The sequence below is a fragment of the Enhydra lutris genome, unplaced genomic scaffold, assembly GCF_002288905.1.
Source record: "Enhydra lutris kenyoni isolate GAN:26980312 unplaced genomic scaffold, ASM228890v2 scaffoldscaffold27, whole genome shotgun sequence".
Taxonomy (NCBI): Eukaryota; Metazoa; Chordata; class Mammalia; order Carnivora; family Mustelidae; genus Enhydra; species Enhydra lutris.
In genome coordinates this window covers 8,223,168-8,240,801 of record NW_019154111.1, presented here as the reverse complement: position 1 = coordinate 8,240,801, position 17,634 = coordinate 8,223,168, and the positions used below count along the sequence as shown (strand labels likewise).

General features: G+C 42.5%; 1 protein-coding gene across 1 annotated transcript in view; it reads left to right on the top strand.

The window, feature by feature from the left end:
• Positions 1-17,634, top strand: part of LOC111151934 (caldesmon 1) — a 184,168-nt gene that overhangs the window by 145,222 nt on the left and 21,312 nt on the right. The window contains exons 5-7 of the mRNA XM_022510159.1: positions 2,896-3,841; positions 5,102-5,176; positions 10,296-10,438. Of these exons, the coding sequence (XP_022365867.1) occupies positions 2,896-3,841; positions 5,102-5,176; positions 10,296-10,438 (1,164 nt within the window). The remainder of the gene's footprint in view (positions 1-2,895; positions 3,842-5,101; positions 5,177-10,295; positions 10,439-17,634) is intronic.

The following is a 17,634-nucleotide window of genomic DNA, read 5'->3' as shown; positions in this document are numbered from 1 at the left end:
CAACAATAAAAAATTGAAGGAAAACAGTTCTGGCCTCTTTAACCTAAGTATGAGTGGGTACACAGGTTTCTAAAAGTCTTGAAGATTCTGTCTGACCTGATGAATTCCATAAAGAAACCTGTTGGTTAGGTAGAGACATAGAGACCTTGTTTTTGGTGGTATGGCAAAAAGGTTGTGGGTATGTTCTCTAGGGTTCACTACTGTCTCTGAATTCGAATTTGGCCTTTCCCTAACTGTGTTTCTTCAGTTAAATGGAAATGAAAATTGTACCTCTCTCTTAGGAATGTTGTTAAATTTAAATGAGATTATACTACATATGAAACCCATGGTGCCTTGCACATAATAAGCACCTAATTTTAACTATTATCAGGAAAATGTTATCAAAGCCTTACGGAAGAGGTCTGCATAGTCATTCACTATCTTTTTTATTCTAGAGTTGAACAGGAAGGGAAAGAAAGTTTTGAAATGGCATTCTGAGGCCTTTCCTGAATCTGGTTATTAACAGTGGCTTAAAAGTTACTAGTAGTATTCTTGCTTTATAAAATCTTGCTTCTACGTGGTTTCTCTTCTTTTTTCACATTTATTAATAGTAATTATTTCATGCTGTTGATTGGTTCACACATTCTTTTTCAGTAAAGCATATTCTTTTTTTTTAAAGGCTTTATTTATTTATTTGAGAGAGAAAGAGTGCATGAGGTCAAGGGGAGCAGAGGGAGAGAGAGAAGCATATTCCCTGCTGAGCATGGAGTCTGACTCAGGACTCGATCCCAGGACACTGGGATCATGACTGAGAGGAAGGCAGATATTTAACCAACTGAGCCCCAGGTGCTCCTTCAATAAAGCATATTCAGATCTGAGAACATATAATTTATCTCTAACATATTAATTATCCACAAGAAGTGTCCTTCATGGGGCTGAATGACCCTAAGTGGTACTCAACTCTACTGATAATCGTTGTGATTATAAATAGGCAAAGAAAGATCCAATAGAATCTGGTTTTTATTGCTTTGAGAGAGAGAGTACGTGCACATGTAAACAGTGGTGGGAGAAGGTTGCAGAGGGAGGGAATCAGAAGCAGGCTCCACATTCAGCCTGGAACCCAAAGTAGGGCTCTTTGTTACAACCCTGAGATCATGACCTGGGGCAAAATCAAGAGTCGGACACTTAACCGACTGCGCCACCAAGATGGCCCTGTCTGTTGGTTTCTTTACTCAAGAGTACTTTCATCTGGCTAACGCTTTGGAATTTGTGGTACCTTCTAAAAATTATTTGTATTCAGTTGATCCAGATTCCTTACGTGTAGATGTTTCCCCTTAAATTCTAAACTATTTGTATTTTTAGGGAAATTTAATAATTACTTGTCTAATTCAGGGAGACAGTGTCCTACAGCAAGAGTTAAAGCCAAGGAAGCTTAACATCTAGCCTTTACTCTGCCATTTCTTATTGTTAAATGTGAGATGTGTTTTTCCAAAATTAAGTGATCTCGAACTTCAAAAGGGCCCAGTTCAGTATGAACTATGAAATTTGATGGAGTTTCTAAACTTTATAATACCATTCTTCCAACTCTGGTCACAGTTTCTGGTATCACAGACTGGTTGTTTCATGCCAGTGGAGACCAAATACTCTGGCTTTGAGCTATAATAGTGAGTAAGGTGATAGGTTTGGTACAGTTTGGTTTTTAGATATTTTGCTTTTCTTTTTGAATAAACATCAAATTTAACTATTCTTTGTCTACCACAGAGAAGGGCAAAAGACCCTCTATTCATGGAAATCTTGACAAAGAGTGAAGGCGGTGTGTGCATTAGGGTAACGTCAGCTGGTGTAACAACGAGCCCCAAATTTTAATAATTTGGTACAGTAACACAAATGAGTCTAGTGTGGTATTTCTGAGTAGTAAACAGAACTGGTCACCTACTTTCCTTCCTCTTGTGACTCTGTCAACTCCTGGGCTTTAAAGTTTTCTGATCTACTTAACAGAGATAGAGATGGTGAAGAATGCACTTCTGCTTCAGAGTTGTCTTGGTCTAGACACATCACTTCTGCTCACACTCGACTGGGAATTACTGGACACAGGGCTCCGCCTAGATGCAAGAAAGAAGGAAGGGTCAGAAATAGACTCCTTGACTGGCTGTGACTTCCCTGGGACTGCGGAAGGGGGGGCGTGACTTGTGACGGACGGTTAGACGCCTGGACCACAGGGGTCACTGGCATAAGTACGGCATCACCACTCTATGATGTACACTTGCTTCCTTTCCACGTGCCTTGCACCCCACAGATCCAGCTCAGGATTTCTAGGTGACTTGGCGACAGGTGAAAATACTGTATGATACTAGAGGAACTCATTTCTCAGTTTCGTCCTTGTCTTAGTTTGAGTTGCCCAAGAAGCAGTTTCTGGAACAAAAAAGATTTAAGCCCAAGTCATTCATTTGGGAACCGATCCCAAGAGACACCAGTCACAGTGTGGGACAGTGAACCGAGGAAGGGAGAGCAACCAAATAAAGGTTTCATGGGCTCCAGAGCTTACCTCCACCGGGAGACTCTGAGATCCAGGGTGGAGCAGGCACCCCAGTTATCCACCGCAAAAGGCAAGGGGAGCCGAGGTATTTATACACTGAGCCTCCTCCATTTTGTCTGACGGCTGCCCCGATTCCGAAAGCACTTCCGGCCGGTAGAGTAGATGCCCGTGGCAGGAGAAAGACGCAGGGCAGAGGCCTGCGTGCACGGTCTACTGACCACTAGGCAGGCCAGCGCCACCAGAAAAAAATGGGTATCGGGTGGGGGCGTCCCCTTGGTACACACGGGGCCGTGAGCCTCGCCCCGGCACGCATCAGGCCGTGCGGATCCCACTGACCCATTAATCAGCAGGCTGTCTTTGGTGTCGTTTCTGTTGTCCAGTGTGGCCGACGAGGAGGTCAAGACAAGCACCGCACACACGCAGCTGGAGGGCGACGACGAGGCTGCGCTCCTGGAGCGTCTGGCTCGGCGGGAGGAAAGACGCCAGAAACGCTTGCAGGAAGCCCTGGAGCGGCAGAAGGAGTTCGACCCCACGGTCACGGACGCGGGCCTGTCGCTGCCCAGCAGGAGGATGCAGAACGATGCGGCCGACAGCGAGGCCGCCGAGAAGGAAGAAAAGAGTGAGCGTCGCCAGGAAAGATACGAGATAGAGGAGACGGAAATCGTCACCAAGTCCTATCAAAAGAACGACTGGAGGGACGCTGAGGAGAAAAAGCAGGAAGAAAAAGAAAAGGAGGAAGATGAGGAAGAGAAGCCAAAGCAAGGGAGCCAGGAAGAAAATCAGGTAGAGGTGACCGTACAAAGCGGAACAACAGAAACAGTGGTTCCGCCGTTGGAAACGGGGCAGCTCAGTGCAGAAGAGCCTAGAACAGAGGAGGAGCGGGAACGGGGTGCAGACGAGGCCGCCCACAATGGCAGCCTGGAGACAGAAAGGAGGGAGCAAGCTGAGGCAGACAGGGCCAGGATGGAAGCGGAAGAAAGAGACAGAATTAAAGCTGAGCAAGAGCAGAGAGTAGCAGAGGAGCAAGCAAGACTGGAAGCAGAAGAGAGAGCAGCTGCGCAAGAGAGAGAAAAGAGGGAGGCGGCTGAGAGGGAGAGGGCTGAGCGAGAGAGAAGAGCAGCGGAGGAGAGGCAGCGGGCAAAGGCAGAGGAAGAGGAGAAAGCTAAGATAGAAGAGCAGAAGCTCCGGCAGCTAGAAGAGAACAGAAGTGAAATGCAAGAGAAAAAGCACAAAGGGAAAAAGGTAGAGGAGAAAATGGAAGGGAAATGGGTAAATGAAAAGAAAGTACAAGAAGATAAACTTCAGACAGCTGTGCAAAAGAAACAGGTACAGTAAACATTTTGCACCAAACGTGTGATGCCTGTGACTTTGGAGAAATGTAATGCACATCAGACTTGGGGCCGAGGCACATTCCTGCAACCCCACATGCTTGCTCAGTTGGCAAGCTGTTCATTTTTTCCGGCCATAGCAATATGCAAGCATGAAGCAGTCAGTCGATGGCTAAATATTCAATCAACCCAATTTACTAGGACAGCCAGAGAGAGATTAATTGCTCTGTGCTTGCTTGTTATGAATACGAGAAAAATGAATTAACCCAAAGATGTTAAGCGTGGCAGTGCTGTGTTGACTTATAATTCTGCTCCTGAATCTCAATTCTTTCCTTTTAACAATTTACCTTTAGCCATAGGTCTACATGAGGCAAGAGGACCCTAATTCCTCCCCTTATCCATATGTTTGGCATTTAATTAAAAATTATAAAAGGTGGCGTGGGAAAATGACATAAAGAATCATGGTCAGAAATTGCATCTTAAGAAGGCAAAAATAACCCCCTTGAAATCACCTGGTAATAAAGGAGGGAAAGAAGCCGGTTTGGACCTTTCATTAAGTATGTCAGAACCATGATTTGCCATCATGTAGACCTGAGCTTAATGCAGACTTGCAGAAGCCATTCATCTGGGATGGCATCAGTTTAAAACTAACTGGTAACTAAGAGCATGCATTTTGCTGCTTTTGTCATTGGGATGACATAAATAAATTCATGTAGCCTGAGAAGGGTGGAAATGGAGGGAGGAGGTGTTTGCAAGCTGTGAAAGACTTTTTTTTTTCTGTCTGCAAGCCTGCATTAAAAGCATTCTAGCTAACCACTGCCTGTATCCCTTCCCCCACAAAAAAAGGAGAGAAAGAAAGATGCTTGTATATTCTCATTTGCAGAGAGAACTCTTATCACTGAGTCTGCATTGTGCTGAAGTTGTCTTTCACTCTTGCTTGTTAAATGGGGCTCATGAGCACAGCTACATTTGGGTACAGAATGCACCAAACCACACACAAGGTTTGCAAACATGCACAAAGGACCACCACATCACGCCAGGTTTCAGGGAGCACAATGGCAGGCACGTGAGAAACCGTTTTGGTGGAAAGAAACTATCCCACGTTGCTGTTCAAAATCACTGGCACCCAGGGCTATGTGAGCACTGAGTTAGCAAAGTCCTGAGCCACATGCAAAGTGACCTGAGCACCCTCTCACTCTTGTAAGCTAGAAAGGGCTTCTTTTAAACAAGTGACCTTGCCACTCTTGAAAATAAAAAGGAAGAAGAAAAGGGGGCCAAAGCACAAGTAAAAAGAGAAAAATCCCAAGAAGACAAGCCTACCTTCAAAAAAGAGGTAAATATTACTGAGAAGTAACCTAAACATAAAGCAACAGAGAGAGTATTCCATGACTTGTCAGGTCTGCTGATCTCAAAATTGTAACCTCTAATCCAGTGTTTTTCAAGCCATGACTTGACCTTCATGATTCACTGAATGGTGTAATCAACTTAAAGCATCTCAAAAGTAGTTAAATATGTCAATGACATTTTAAGACACGAAACCAAATAGAAGATATCAGATATCGTGAGCAGTACTACATCGTGACAGAAGTTGTCCTTCTGGCTCTGGGCCACAGAAATCTAGAAAAACACTGATCGGATCCATTTTTCCCGCTTTCTGCTCTTCTAAGTGCTCTTTTTTTCTCCTTGAACTATCCTACTTGCGTTTCACTTGTGGAGTATTTTCAACTGGCTTTGATTAATGATCTAACTTTCCAAAGGAAAAACACTACCCGCCACCATCTCAGTAGAAAATTCGATGAACTGAAGATGGTATTTGATTTTCAAAAGAAAAGTTTGGCAAAATGTTCTGCATTGCATTTCTGAGGCACACACAGGAGCTGGTGCCTGGGTGTTTGTAGGTAAGTGAGCGAGTCAGTGGGGGCAGGGCCGCTGTCCAGAGAATGTCATCACGCCCCACGTGATCAAAATGCCACATCAGACAGCCTGGCCTCGTGTCAGCCCCAAGTAATCCTAAAAATTGTAGCAGTATCTCATAAGTTCAAAGTGCTTAAATGTGGTAAAACTAAATTATCGAAGGTAGGGAGATTTGGATTACTTTGCACATGGGACTGAATCAGAGCTGTTGAGTATCAGCTCAGATCGACTTCTGCACTTGTCTGCCCATTGTGGCACATATTAAGAAACAGAAAATTCCGTAGTTAGGAAATTAGGTAAACCAGGTTCAGCAGAGGGATGGTTATTTTCTTAAATGCTTTTTCATAAGACTCACAGAAAAAAAAGTTAAGAACCCCTAGATCATGTTCTGTTTATTTTGGTTAAGATGTACATACCTTCCTGTTTCTAATGGAACTTGAGGGGGTTTGGGAGTCAATACTGAATGCAGACACCACCCATTTAAAGGAAGGTGGAATCATAGATGCTGAGAACTAGAAAGCTGAATTTGGTTCAAATGAGGCAGCTAAGGAAATGGTTGAATATTTTTGGGAAGCACTGTTCTCATTTCATAGCGGAAAAACACCTACAGATTCATCTGCAAAAAATTGAAAGTTACTGGGACCTAAACTCAAACAAAAATGTCCCACTTAGGCTCTTGGATAAAGCTGGTGTTTCATGGTGGATAGCTTTACAGAAGGAAGAGGGCATGAGGTCCTAACTCAGTGGGGGAGGAGAAACTGAAAGAGCACTGTTTGTATTCCGTATTTAAAATGTAATTGACTTCCCTAAGATGTGATTTGTTTTTAATGACACAAACATTCTATGTCTATGTATTGTGCCCCTGAGCAAGAAAGGGCTCATGATGGGTCAGCCAAATCATCCTTCTGCCTCTTTTCAGAGAGGGCCCCGGTCCCAACAGTGTCAGTGGTATAACCATCTCAGACCTGCCCCTTTCCCAGTTTGCTCTACACCCCATTCTAGAATCCCAAAACTTTTGGCCCCTTTTTTACACAAGGCCAGATTAGCCACTCAATCCAGGCTCAAAAAAAAAGGAAGGAAGGAAGGAAGGAAAAAAATCTGGCATCCCTGCTTTAACATTGCATACATAAATTACCAGTTGGATGACTAGATTTCCCTCCTCCAGCTAGGTGTGTGGTTACTTTATGTAAACAACTTTGAATCATATTTTACATGATTTAGCCATTTCAACACCTTCTTCCTTTTTTCCCCCCTTTTTTGTTAAAAAACAACCAAAAAAAAAAAATTTCCTTTCAGGGAGCTAAGCAGGATCAGTCAACCACAGGTAAACACAAACATCACGTGAGACTTCTTAGAGAAAACATTTCCAGAAGTCACTCCAAATCCTCGGGGTAAAAAACTGTCTTTCTCCCCCTGCAGCCCTGCAGTTTTAACTGTTTGTGGCGATGGAACACAGAACATCACCATCCTTGAAACTTAGCTTTCTTTTTCTCCTCCCCAATTATAAAATGCCTCTTTTTCATTCTTAACCCCCTAATTGGTTTTTTTGTTTGTTTGGTTTTTTTCTTACTGGCCTCTAACAGAAAACTTGTGTCCGGCAGAGTCATTCATATAATACTCAAACTGATATTCATATCATGTACCAAAGTTTCCCAAACATGGCCATGCTTATAAATTACCTGGAATCTTACAAAATGCAAAATCTGACTCAGTGGGTCTGGGGTGGAGTCCGAGCTTACCACTGAGGTCCGTGTTGTTCACAGACCAAACTTGCAGTAGCAAAGACTATCAATGTGGCAGACATTGGACCCAGAAAAGGAAGTGAGCCTTCTGAGTCTAACAGAAATGTGTCAGACCTAATGTGGAATGTAACTTGCATCAGTTCTTGTCACTCTCCTGAAACCAAATAATGCAAAACATCATTCTGCAGAGACTGACAGCTCAGTCTTTTTGACTTGTGCACTTGACCTTTTGAGGGTCTCTCTGGCACCAGGACATTTCACTTGAATTCCCATACACCCATGTGTTGTTAGCCCATTGGATATCCCAAATATCCAGAGTTTTATCCAAATGTCTCATTTGACCAGGGCCTCTCATATGCTAATATTATCTGAATGTGAAGCACGTTAACTCTTCAGGATACTTATGAACCCATCGACACAGATTTTCTTCATGGTAACATTCTGACCTAGCAGATCAAATGCTTTTCCTTCAGAATTTCATGAGTTTAGGTTGAATCTATCGAATCTATTCCACTATGCTCCTTAAGATTTAAAGGCACATTGGAATTTATTTATTTATTTATTTGTTTGTTTCCCAGAAAGAGAAAACTATTTGCAAACTCAAATCATTATTTCATTGGGAATTTTTTTAATAGATTTTTTTTAATTCATTTGACAGACAGAGTTCACAAGTAGGCAGAGAGAGAGGAGGAAGCAGGCTCCCCGCTGAGCAGAGAGCCCAATGCGGGGCTTGATCCCAGGACCCTGAGACCAGGACCTAAGCCCAAGGCAGAGGCTTTAACTCACTGAGCCACCCAGGCGCCCCATCATTGGGAATTTTTCTGAGAAAGTCTTCCAAAGAGAATCCATCCCTTATAGACTTTGCCAATAAAGGCAGAGCTGGAAAAGGGGGGAGGGGGATTTTTCTTCTTTTAGACATGTATTGTTTTACAAATCTACTTTATACACATTTTTGGTCAATAAGTCAGATAATGCATTTTGGGAGATTGGAAATATCTCTGACCCCAAAATAGGAGAAATGAGTTAAAGGTAATTGCTCTTTGCATAGTGCTCCTAAAACCATGAGATTTGACTCAGAATGAATGTGTTTTGTGGATTCCTGAAACGGGACCCAAATTTGCATCCCCAGATACTTCTTAACCAGGATATAAACTCCAGTCCCTGGTATCTGGGACAATATCCAGCAATGAAGGTCAGGACAAGAACAGACAATGTCTGCTCCTGCCTGCCCGGAGAACACAGATTTTCTGTGGGGCAAGAACCGCCACCAGGGAGCTGCAGTCAAGCTATAGGACAGCCCAGAGCTTCCCTCTCTTCTCTCTAGCCTTTCACAACAAATCAGGAGCCAAGAGGGAAATGACAGGATAAAGGATGAGGAAGGAATCCTCTGGTCCAACCTCTGTTCTTAATGTATGTAGAGCCAACCTCCCAGAGAAATTAGGTGACTTCATTTTAGCTAGTCTGCTGACAGCGCTGGAGCCAACACTCAGCTTTCCTAACTTCCAGCCAAAGCTCTCACAGAGAATGGCAGAGGAACAGCCCCCTTTTTCAGCATGTCCAAGGGATAGCCTTGGAGGAAGATTGAAGTCTTAACTAAGGGCCACATGGTAGTGAATAGTCAATCTGTGGTAATTGAATCAAATAACATCCAAAGAAGGCCGTCAGGCAAAGAACTACTCAAGGCTCATCAGTGGAGAAATAAAAGTACTGGCTTAGTAAGACCTGCACTTCAGGAGTAAGTGTTCAGAGGGTATCAGAGGAATAGCTGGGAAAAGGTGAGATCGGATAAGGGGAGGCCATCTTGGGCGTCTCCTGAAGGCCCAAGTTCTTTGCCTACACTTCCTCTGTTGCTTGCTCCAGAACATTAGTGTCTTGTCCCTGGTTGTCTTGAAAAGATCAATAATGAAAAAAAGCAATAATGAACCTCTCCTGTTTTCACACTCATGGTTTAGGAATGGGTGAGCTGATATAGGTAATCTCAACCCCCTTACAAGCTATGTAGATTCACTTTGTTTTGAAATAATGTCTCATTTACTGTAAGGACTTTGTATCACAAAACTCACAAAAATTAAAGCTAACACCCACTTTCCATATATCACCTTCCTCTGTCTCCCCAACAATCACAAAACCACTTCGGTTTCCTGTTGCATTAGAAATGTAGTGGTTTAGATGACTACCAACATGGTCCCACAGGTCTGTGTCATCTCCCCTAAGGTAGGGTTATTATGTCTTCAGTCCTCAGGACCCTAGTTACTCATTTGATTAAAGTACAAGGGTGGGCTACCTCTGCCAAATGCCAAAATTGGCTTGGCCGATCTGGTAGGTTTCCTTTTTCCCTCCTCAACACATTTGTGTCCTTTTCTAAGACAGAGTCTTCATCCAAGAAAAAAAAAAACCTGTCCAACCAACCAGGCCATTCTCCCATCACTGCCACACTAATGATCACTCTTTTCAGTGAGAACTACAAAGATCTACTCTTACATGGAATTCCCAGAAAATAATGGTTTCCAAACAGTAACACCTCCACTGCTCTTAAAAACAAAACCCCAGTGAAATCAGGGATGATCTTGGTTTCCTAAAAGTGTGATCTAGGTCTCTGCACAGAGGCTGGAGGACCATAGCTCATGCTCTAAGAATTTCCTCTGACCCCAGCTCTACCACATCATTCTCCAGTGGTTTGTTTTACTTCTGAGTTTCCTGGCTTCTTAATAATTCTGGGTCTTATTTGGTGATACCAACCAAAACCTAATGGGACTTTTATCATTATGTTTCTTCCCGATGTGTACTGTTGGTTAGATCAAAGATGAGAAGATTAAAAAGGACAAAGAGCCCAAAGAAGTGAAGAGCTTCTTGGATGGAAAGAAGGGATTTACAGAAGTGAAGTCACAGAATGGAGAATTCATGACACACAAACTTAAACACACGGAGAATAGTTTCAGGTAAGAAACAGAGGCTCCTTAACAATGACTGTGTTCTCATGTGAGGAAAAAACAATAATCAGCCTCCCTATCCTGTGCCTCCAGACAGAAACGTGCTAAACGGGCAACATATTTCTGTTGTGAAGTCATTGACCATTGTCTCAGAGATACTCAGTCAGCAGGTCAGGCTATCAATCACTAGCAGAAGACCAGCAGTCATTGCTCAGACAAGGTTTAATCTGCTTTTCCCATTATTTGGCAAAGCAGATCATGCTTAGGATCCATGTTTTTGTTCCATGACTAATATGCTCATGTAAGATCGGTTTATTAGAAAGCATTATGACTGGGGCTAATGTCATTGATTCTCTGTATGGTCCAGCCATTTTCCCAAGAGACACTTGTCAGTACCATTTTCAAGAATATATATATATTTAAAGATTATAAATAAATGTTGCTTAAAACTGAGATTATCCTGTGGCCAAATACTCAGGAAATGTTAGGTTAAACTAAGTTAATTAGATCTCTTTACCACAGAACTTCGAGAGCACTTGATATTAATTTGCATTGGGAATCTCAAAGAGGAAGGAATAGGGCAGGGCACCCGCACTCCTTTTAATACCCTTTGGACAACCCTCTGGCATAGCTTCCGCTTCCCCACCTCACCCCCACCCATCAAGTTGAATATCTGGACAGTTGATTTTAGGACAGACAGACAAGTATGCACAGGTAAATCCTTACTTCTAGATACACTGAATACTGAGCGCTCCCCGCCAGTTCTGTAGAAGGACTCAAGTTACGGAAGCCAGCCATGGACACCTGGCCACATGATGCCTTGTGCCCCTCTCCCACACATTCACTCCCTCCAACCATTGGTGCCAAATTCCTACCTCTGTTATGTCACAGGCTGCTGTGCCAGATGTCCTGGAAAAGTTGTGGGTCCCTGAAACGTGGATTCCCATGGGGTTGTTTTGGCAGCAGTCTTGCCTGTAGACCCTGTTTTTCTGAACAATTCAAATAAGAAAGTGCCCATGAGCAGGTATTGTGTAGAAGCTGGACATATTCCTTACCCCAAAGCCTTTGTGGCATTCAGAAGCCAGCAGAGCTACTAGGGCTCTGCTCCTCTAAGCAAGCTAAAATGGGGAAATTTAATTGCCCCCCCCAAACAATTTCTCTAGATAAAAATTCGAGTAGAAAGGTAATCACATTAATCCAAGGGCAAGCCTATAAAGAAAACGTGTGCAGAAAATGCCTAAGTAAACTGAAAAGGAGGAGGACATGCAAATCCTATAGATGTTCCTTGTGATTGGCCGGAGAGTAGGCTTTAAGTAGAGCAGGAATAGTTTATTAAGAATTCATAAAAAAATCTAGAAACTGAGTTGATTCCTGATGGTTGTCCAAAGCAAGCCCAAAGGTTTCTGGAGTGCCAGTAGTTTAATATTTCAAGGCCCTAGAATGGTGTCCAGTTCATGAAAAGTATCCGACGAATATTGCCTAACAATATTACTGTCTTATTATTTGATAGTTTAAAATAGGTTTTGGGGGGATGAGTAAGTTTTTTGTTAAGAAAAGTAATGTTTTTTTAAAATCTCTCAGTAGAAAGAAGTTAACAATTAGCAAACTTGCCAACCAGCTCTAGTCCAAACTCATATTAATAATTAACATGCCCATAGTGCGGAAATCCAGAGAGCTGGGAATTCAAAGAGAAAAATCGCAAGGATGGCAGCAGGTGTAGCACTGAGAATTCTAAAATGTGACTCTGGCCTTAATTTTTCCATTTTTGGGCAGAAAAAAAAAAGAGAGAAACAAGCCCCCACCATATCATTCGTTTTTGTTTAGCTGCCAATATAGGTTAGTTTTACTTTCAGTTTGAAGTTGATGTCAACAGAAGCAGAGATGTCTGGTCTTGCTGTATATACTTACAGAGCGAGGAACTTTATAAAGAAGGGAGTGAGAGCCTCTGTTCAGAATAGCCTCGTGCCTACTAGCCTAACTGCGAACAAACTGTGTTCGTGGTGAAAGATCTGATGTTCACCTAGACATATGCCTAAGGAAGCCAAGGAGAGAGGAGAGACCTTCTGGGAGAAATTTCTATATTAGTGTCACCCTTGTGCTGAGGGCATGCTGGTACATCTGAGGAGGTGACGTCCACAAAGCTCTTGCTACTGTTTTTTTTTTGTTTGTTTTGTTTTGTTTTTAAGATTTTATTCATTTATTTGTCAGAGAGAGAGGAGCGAGAGTGAGCACAGGTAGACAGAGTGGCAGGCAGAGGCAGAGGGAGAAGCAGGCTCCCTGCCAAGCAAGGAGCCCGACGTGGGACTCGATCCCAGGACGCTGGGATCATGACCCGAGCTGAAGGCAGCTGCTTAACCAACTGAGCCACCCAGGCGTCCCTCTTGCTACTGTTTTGACCAAAGCTCCTTATGTTTGATTTAATTATTGCCTCCTTTGATATTTGTTTTTTCTTTTCTTTTTTTTAAAGATTTTATTTATTTATTTGTCAGAGAGATTGCAGGAGAGGGAACAGAAGCAGAGGGGGTGGGAGAGGGAGAAGCAGGCTTCCCACTGAGCAGGGAGCCCTATGCAGGGCTCGATTCTGGAACTCTGAATCATGACCCAAGCCGAAAGCAGACACTTAACACCTGAGCCACCCAGGCACCCCTGATTTTTCTTTTTCTAAAGGACTTTTTTTTTTTTTAAAGATTGTACTTACTTGTCCGAGAGAGAGCACGCATGCACAAGCAGGGGGAGCGGCAGCAGAGGGAGAAGCAGGCTGCCCACTGAACAAGGAGCCAATGTGGGGCTCGATCCCAGGACCCTAGGATCATGACCTGAGCTGAAGGCAGATACTTCACTGACTGAGCCACCCAGGCATCTGATAGTTCTGTTTTTTGTGATTAGATTGTTTTCTCTAAAGCATCAAATAAAAAAAAAATCAACTCAATTAGCAAAGTATAGAAAAAGCAGTTTATACCAAGGACTTTATAAAAAGCACAAAACCAGGTATTTGTTTTGTGGTCTATTTTTAACATGGTAATTAAAGTTTTTTCTAATTATAGGGGAAAAAAGATACTCATTATGAAACATTCAGAAAATAGAAGTACAAAAATAAGCACCCACTACCCAAAGATAACTACCAGTAACATTTTATCCAGATATTTTTATGAGTATATATTCAAAATAGAGAAATATATATAGCATGTATATGTGTGTATAACTATAAATATATATTTTTAATTGATTCTTGCATTATATCATAGCTGCCCTTCTGGACCAGTGAATATAAGCTTGCAGTTAATAATGTTAGCGTATTCCCCCCGCATGGATGGGTGTGTTGCGAGTAACTGAACCAGTCCCTAATGATGGACCTTTTCATTGTCCAAAATGAAGGCTGAGCGACACCTAGTGGAGTTCAGAGAGCTTTCTCTAGGGATGCGTTCTGTCAGTCCACTGCCTGTCCACTAACATGATGAAAAGGAAAAGCAAACTCATTTCTGAAGATGTAAAGACCTTGAACTAGTGCAGAGAGATTGTCTCTCTACCGTCACAGACCTGTGAACTTACAAGACTCTGAAAGGGCAACATCCAAGTTTCAAGGGACCCTCTAACCTTTGTTTGAGTACAAAATTTAAAAAGTTCATCTTACGGGACGCCTGGGTGGCTCAGTTGGTTAAGTGGCTGCCTTCGGCTCAGGTCATGATCCCAGAGTCCTGGGATCGAGTCCCACATTGGGCTCCTTGCTCAGCAGGGAGCCTGCTTCTCCCTCTGCTTCTGCCTGCCACTCTATCTGCCTGTGCTCACTCTCTCTCTCTCTCTCTCTCTCTCTCTGACAAATAAATTAAAAAAAAAAAAAAAGTTCATCTTACACTGTTAAGAACCTAGAACAATATTTTAGCATCTAACCTAAAGTCTTAGTAAGAAATAAATTTTACATCATGACCCAGTACAGAGCTGCATAGAGACTTATCACTAAAACAAACATGTCAAGACATGGCACTTTCCCTTGCTCCATGCAGTTCACTCTGGTGTTTTCTGTTTCATTTTGTTTTAATGCTGATCGTGATCCACAAGACTTGTTTTTCCATCCTGCAGCTTGAAAAGGTTGGAAAGGACATGGTATACTCAGAACTACGTCAGTGTTTGAGGACACCTGGGTGGCTTTGTTGGTTAAGCGTCTGCCTTTGGCTTGGGTCGCGATCTCAAGGTCCTGGGATCAAGCTCTGAGTTGGTCCCCCACTCAAGGGGGAGTCTGCTTGTCCCTCTACCTCTGCCTCCCCACCCCTGTGCTTGTGCGCACACATGCTCTCTCTCTCAAATAAATAAATGAAAATCTTGGGGAAAAAAAAAAAAGAACTACTTCAGTGTTTAAAAAGCATGAGATGTATGCATAAGATCAGTATTACCAATGCAGTCTTGAACTCCTTTTCTCTCTTACTCTTTTTCTTGTTCCATCACTAGAAACACTGACCCCTTCTCTACATGGAATAAATGATACCAGACAGTGGTAATTCATCTGTTCCTTAGACAGAGTGTTAGGGATGGGCTACCTGTGTTCAGAGCTAGTTAAGCATGACCTCACTGCTTGTTAATAAGTACTTAGGCAGCTGGCAAGCTACATCCTTGTCTCTTAGTTAAGGACTGTCTGTAACTAGGTATACTTTTGAGAACACCATTAAATTCTCCTAAAGGGCCAGGAGGATCAAGCCGACATGAATTTTGCTCCAGTGACAACGCAGTGCTCTGCTGCAGTTGTGTCAGTAGCAATGTGTTTTGAAGACAACCATCAATGTCATAATTCTAGTAGATAGTAAATTTATTAAAGGAGCTCAGGGTCAGTAGGTGTTAATGACCTCTCTCCTCTCTTTATATGATTTATGTAAAAACACTAAGAATGCCAGTTCTGAAGTAAAATTTTAACATAAGGACCCCTGGGACAGTGTTTTGTCTCTAGTCTTAACATGTTCCCAATTCTACAGTAAAATCCCTCTGGAGTCTCCTTAATCACAAAAGAAAACTTTAACGTAATTTCAATTTTATTTCTTTTTTTTTTTTTTAAGGGTGATCTCCTTTCTTTTTTTATGTTATTTTTTTAAGAGAGGGAGAGAGGAGGGAGGGGGCAGAGGGGCAGAGAGAGAGAGAGAACATCTTAAGTGGGGTTCACGTCCAGGACAGAGCCCAACATGGGACTCAATTTTAGAATCCTGAGATTATAAGCTGAGCAGAAATCAGGAGTCAGACATCTAACCAACTGAGCCACCCAGGCACCCCTAATTTCAATTTTATTTGTAACTTATAAAAAACGTACCCATTTTTAGCTGTTTGATAAACTCTGCCATCTGATGAAGCATTGCTTCCACTGGAGCATGGAAGGTAGTCAGGCCTAAACTGTAGAGATTCTAGAGACTTACAGGTAGGAAACATCCTCCCAAACTCTCTAGTCGTCAATGTTGGAGGTGAGCGGTAGAGGCTGACATGCTTGATTTGGTTGATTTTTTTATTTTATGACAAACCATATTTAACTCCTGATAGAATTATAGTACAATGGAAAGAAGAGTATACTTAGTAGAGAAACACTAGAATCTAATCGTGGCTCTACCACTTTCTTGCTACCAAAAGTTGGGCCAGACTGTTTTCTCTCTCACACATTGATTCCTAATTTGTAAAATGGCAGTATTTTTTTTAAAAGATTTTATTTATATATTTGATAGAAAGAGACACAGAGAAGGAACATAAGCAGGCGGAATGGGAGAGGGAGAAGCAGACTTCCCACTGAGCAGGGAGCCCGACGCAGGGCTTGATCCCAGGACCTTGGTATCATGACATGAGCTGAAGGCAGCCGCTTAATGACTGAGCCACCCAGGTGGTAGTATTAACCTAATCGGCTAACTCCCTAGTTATTGAGACTATTAAATGAGATAATAATGTGAAAAGGGCCTATAAAGTATAAGTAACAACCCTAACTATACCACATCAGGGCTAATTTAGTAATTTTAAGTCACAATTAGGAATATTCCTGTCATGTTAGACCACACAATTTGAAGTCATAAGGTAGTGCTGTCATTACGAACTTTCTTGGAACAGCTGTGTAAGAAAGGACACATATTACTGTACTTACAGCTCTTACTCAAGAGGCAAAGAGTAATTTCATCTCCAGAAATCAGCAGCCAGAGTCAAGTTCAAGAAATGGATAAGTAGATTTTTTTCGGTGCCTGCCCTAGTTTCAGCCATCTTTTCTTGTCACCTGCGCCTGCAAGTCTTCCGTTCTGATCCATGATTCTAGGGAGATCCAAATTAACCAGTAACTTATGGCAGAGGACTACTAAGGTCACACCTAGATTTTAGAGCTCAGTCTAATAGCACTGTTTTGCATTACATGCCTTCCTTGCCAGTAATAACTAGTATTTATGATAATAAATGTCAACAATTATTTAATATGTAATCTCGTGGGATCCAAAGAATAGCCCAGGAGGTAAATAGAACAAATATGATTTGCCTGGTTTTTCCACATCGTATCATGCATGTATCATGGATTTTTCTTTAATTGTGGTAAAACACGTAACATAAAGTTTACTATCTTCGCCATTTTTAAGTGTACAGCTCACTAGTGTGAAGTGCATCACATTGTTGTGAAACATCTCCAGAACTTTGTCATCTTGCAAACCTGAAACTCTATACCCATGAAATAACTCCCCATCTCTCCTCCCCACAGCCACTGGTAACCACCATTCTGCTTTGTTTCCCCAAACTGACTACTTGAGATAACTCACGTAAGCGGCGTTAGGCAGGATTTGTCTTTTGGGGATGGGTTTATTTCACGTAGCATAATATCCTCAAGGTTCATCCATGTCGTAGCCTGTGACAGATTGCCTTCCTTTTTAAGGCTGAATAATAGTACACTGTATGTACGCACCGCTTTCTGTTCGCTTGTTCATTTGTTGATGGGTATTGGGGTTGCTTCCACCTCTCCACTGTTGTGAATGATGCTGCTAGGAACAAGGGTGCACAAATATCTTCTCAAGATCCTGCTTTCAGTTCTCTGGGATATAGACACAGAAGTGGGGTTGCCGGTGCATATGGTGGTTTCACTGTTAATTTTTTGAGGAACCTCCCTGCTGTTTTCCATAGTGGTGGCACTCTTCTGCCCATTTTCCATGCGCCATTTTGCCACTGACCATGTCTGTTTGCCCGGTTGTACAGCTAGGAAACCAAGGGTAATTGGC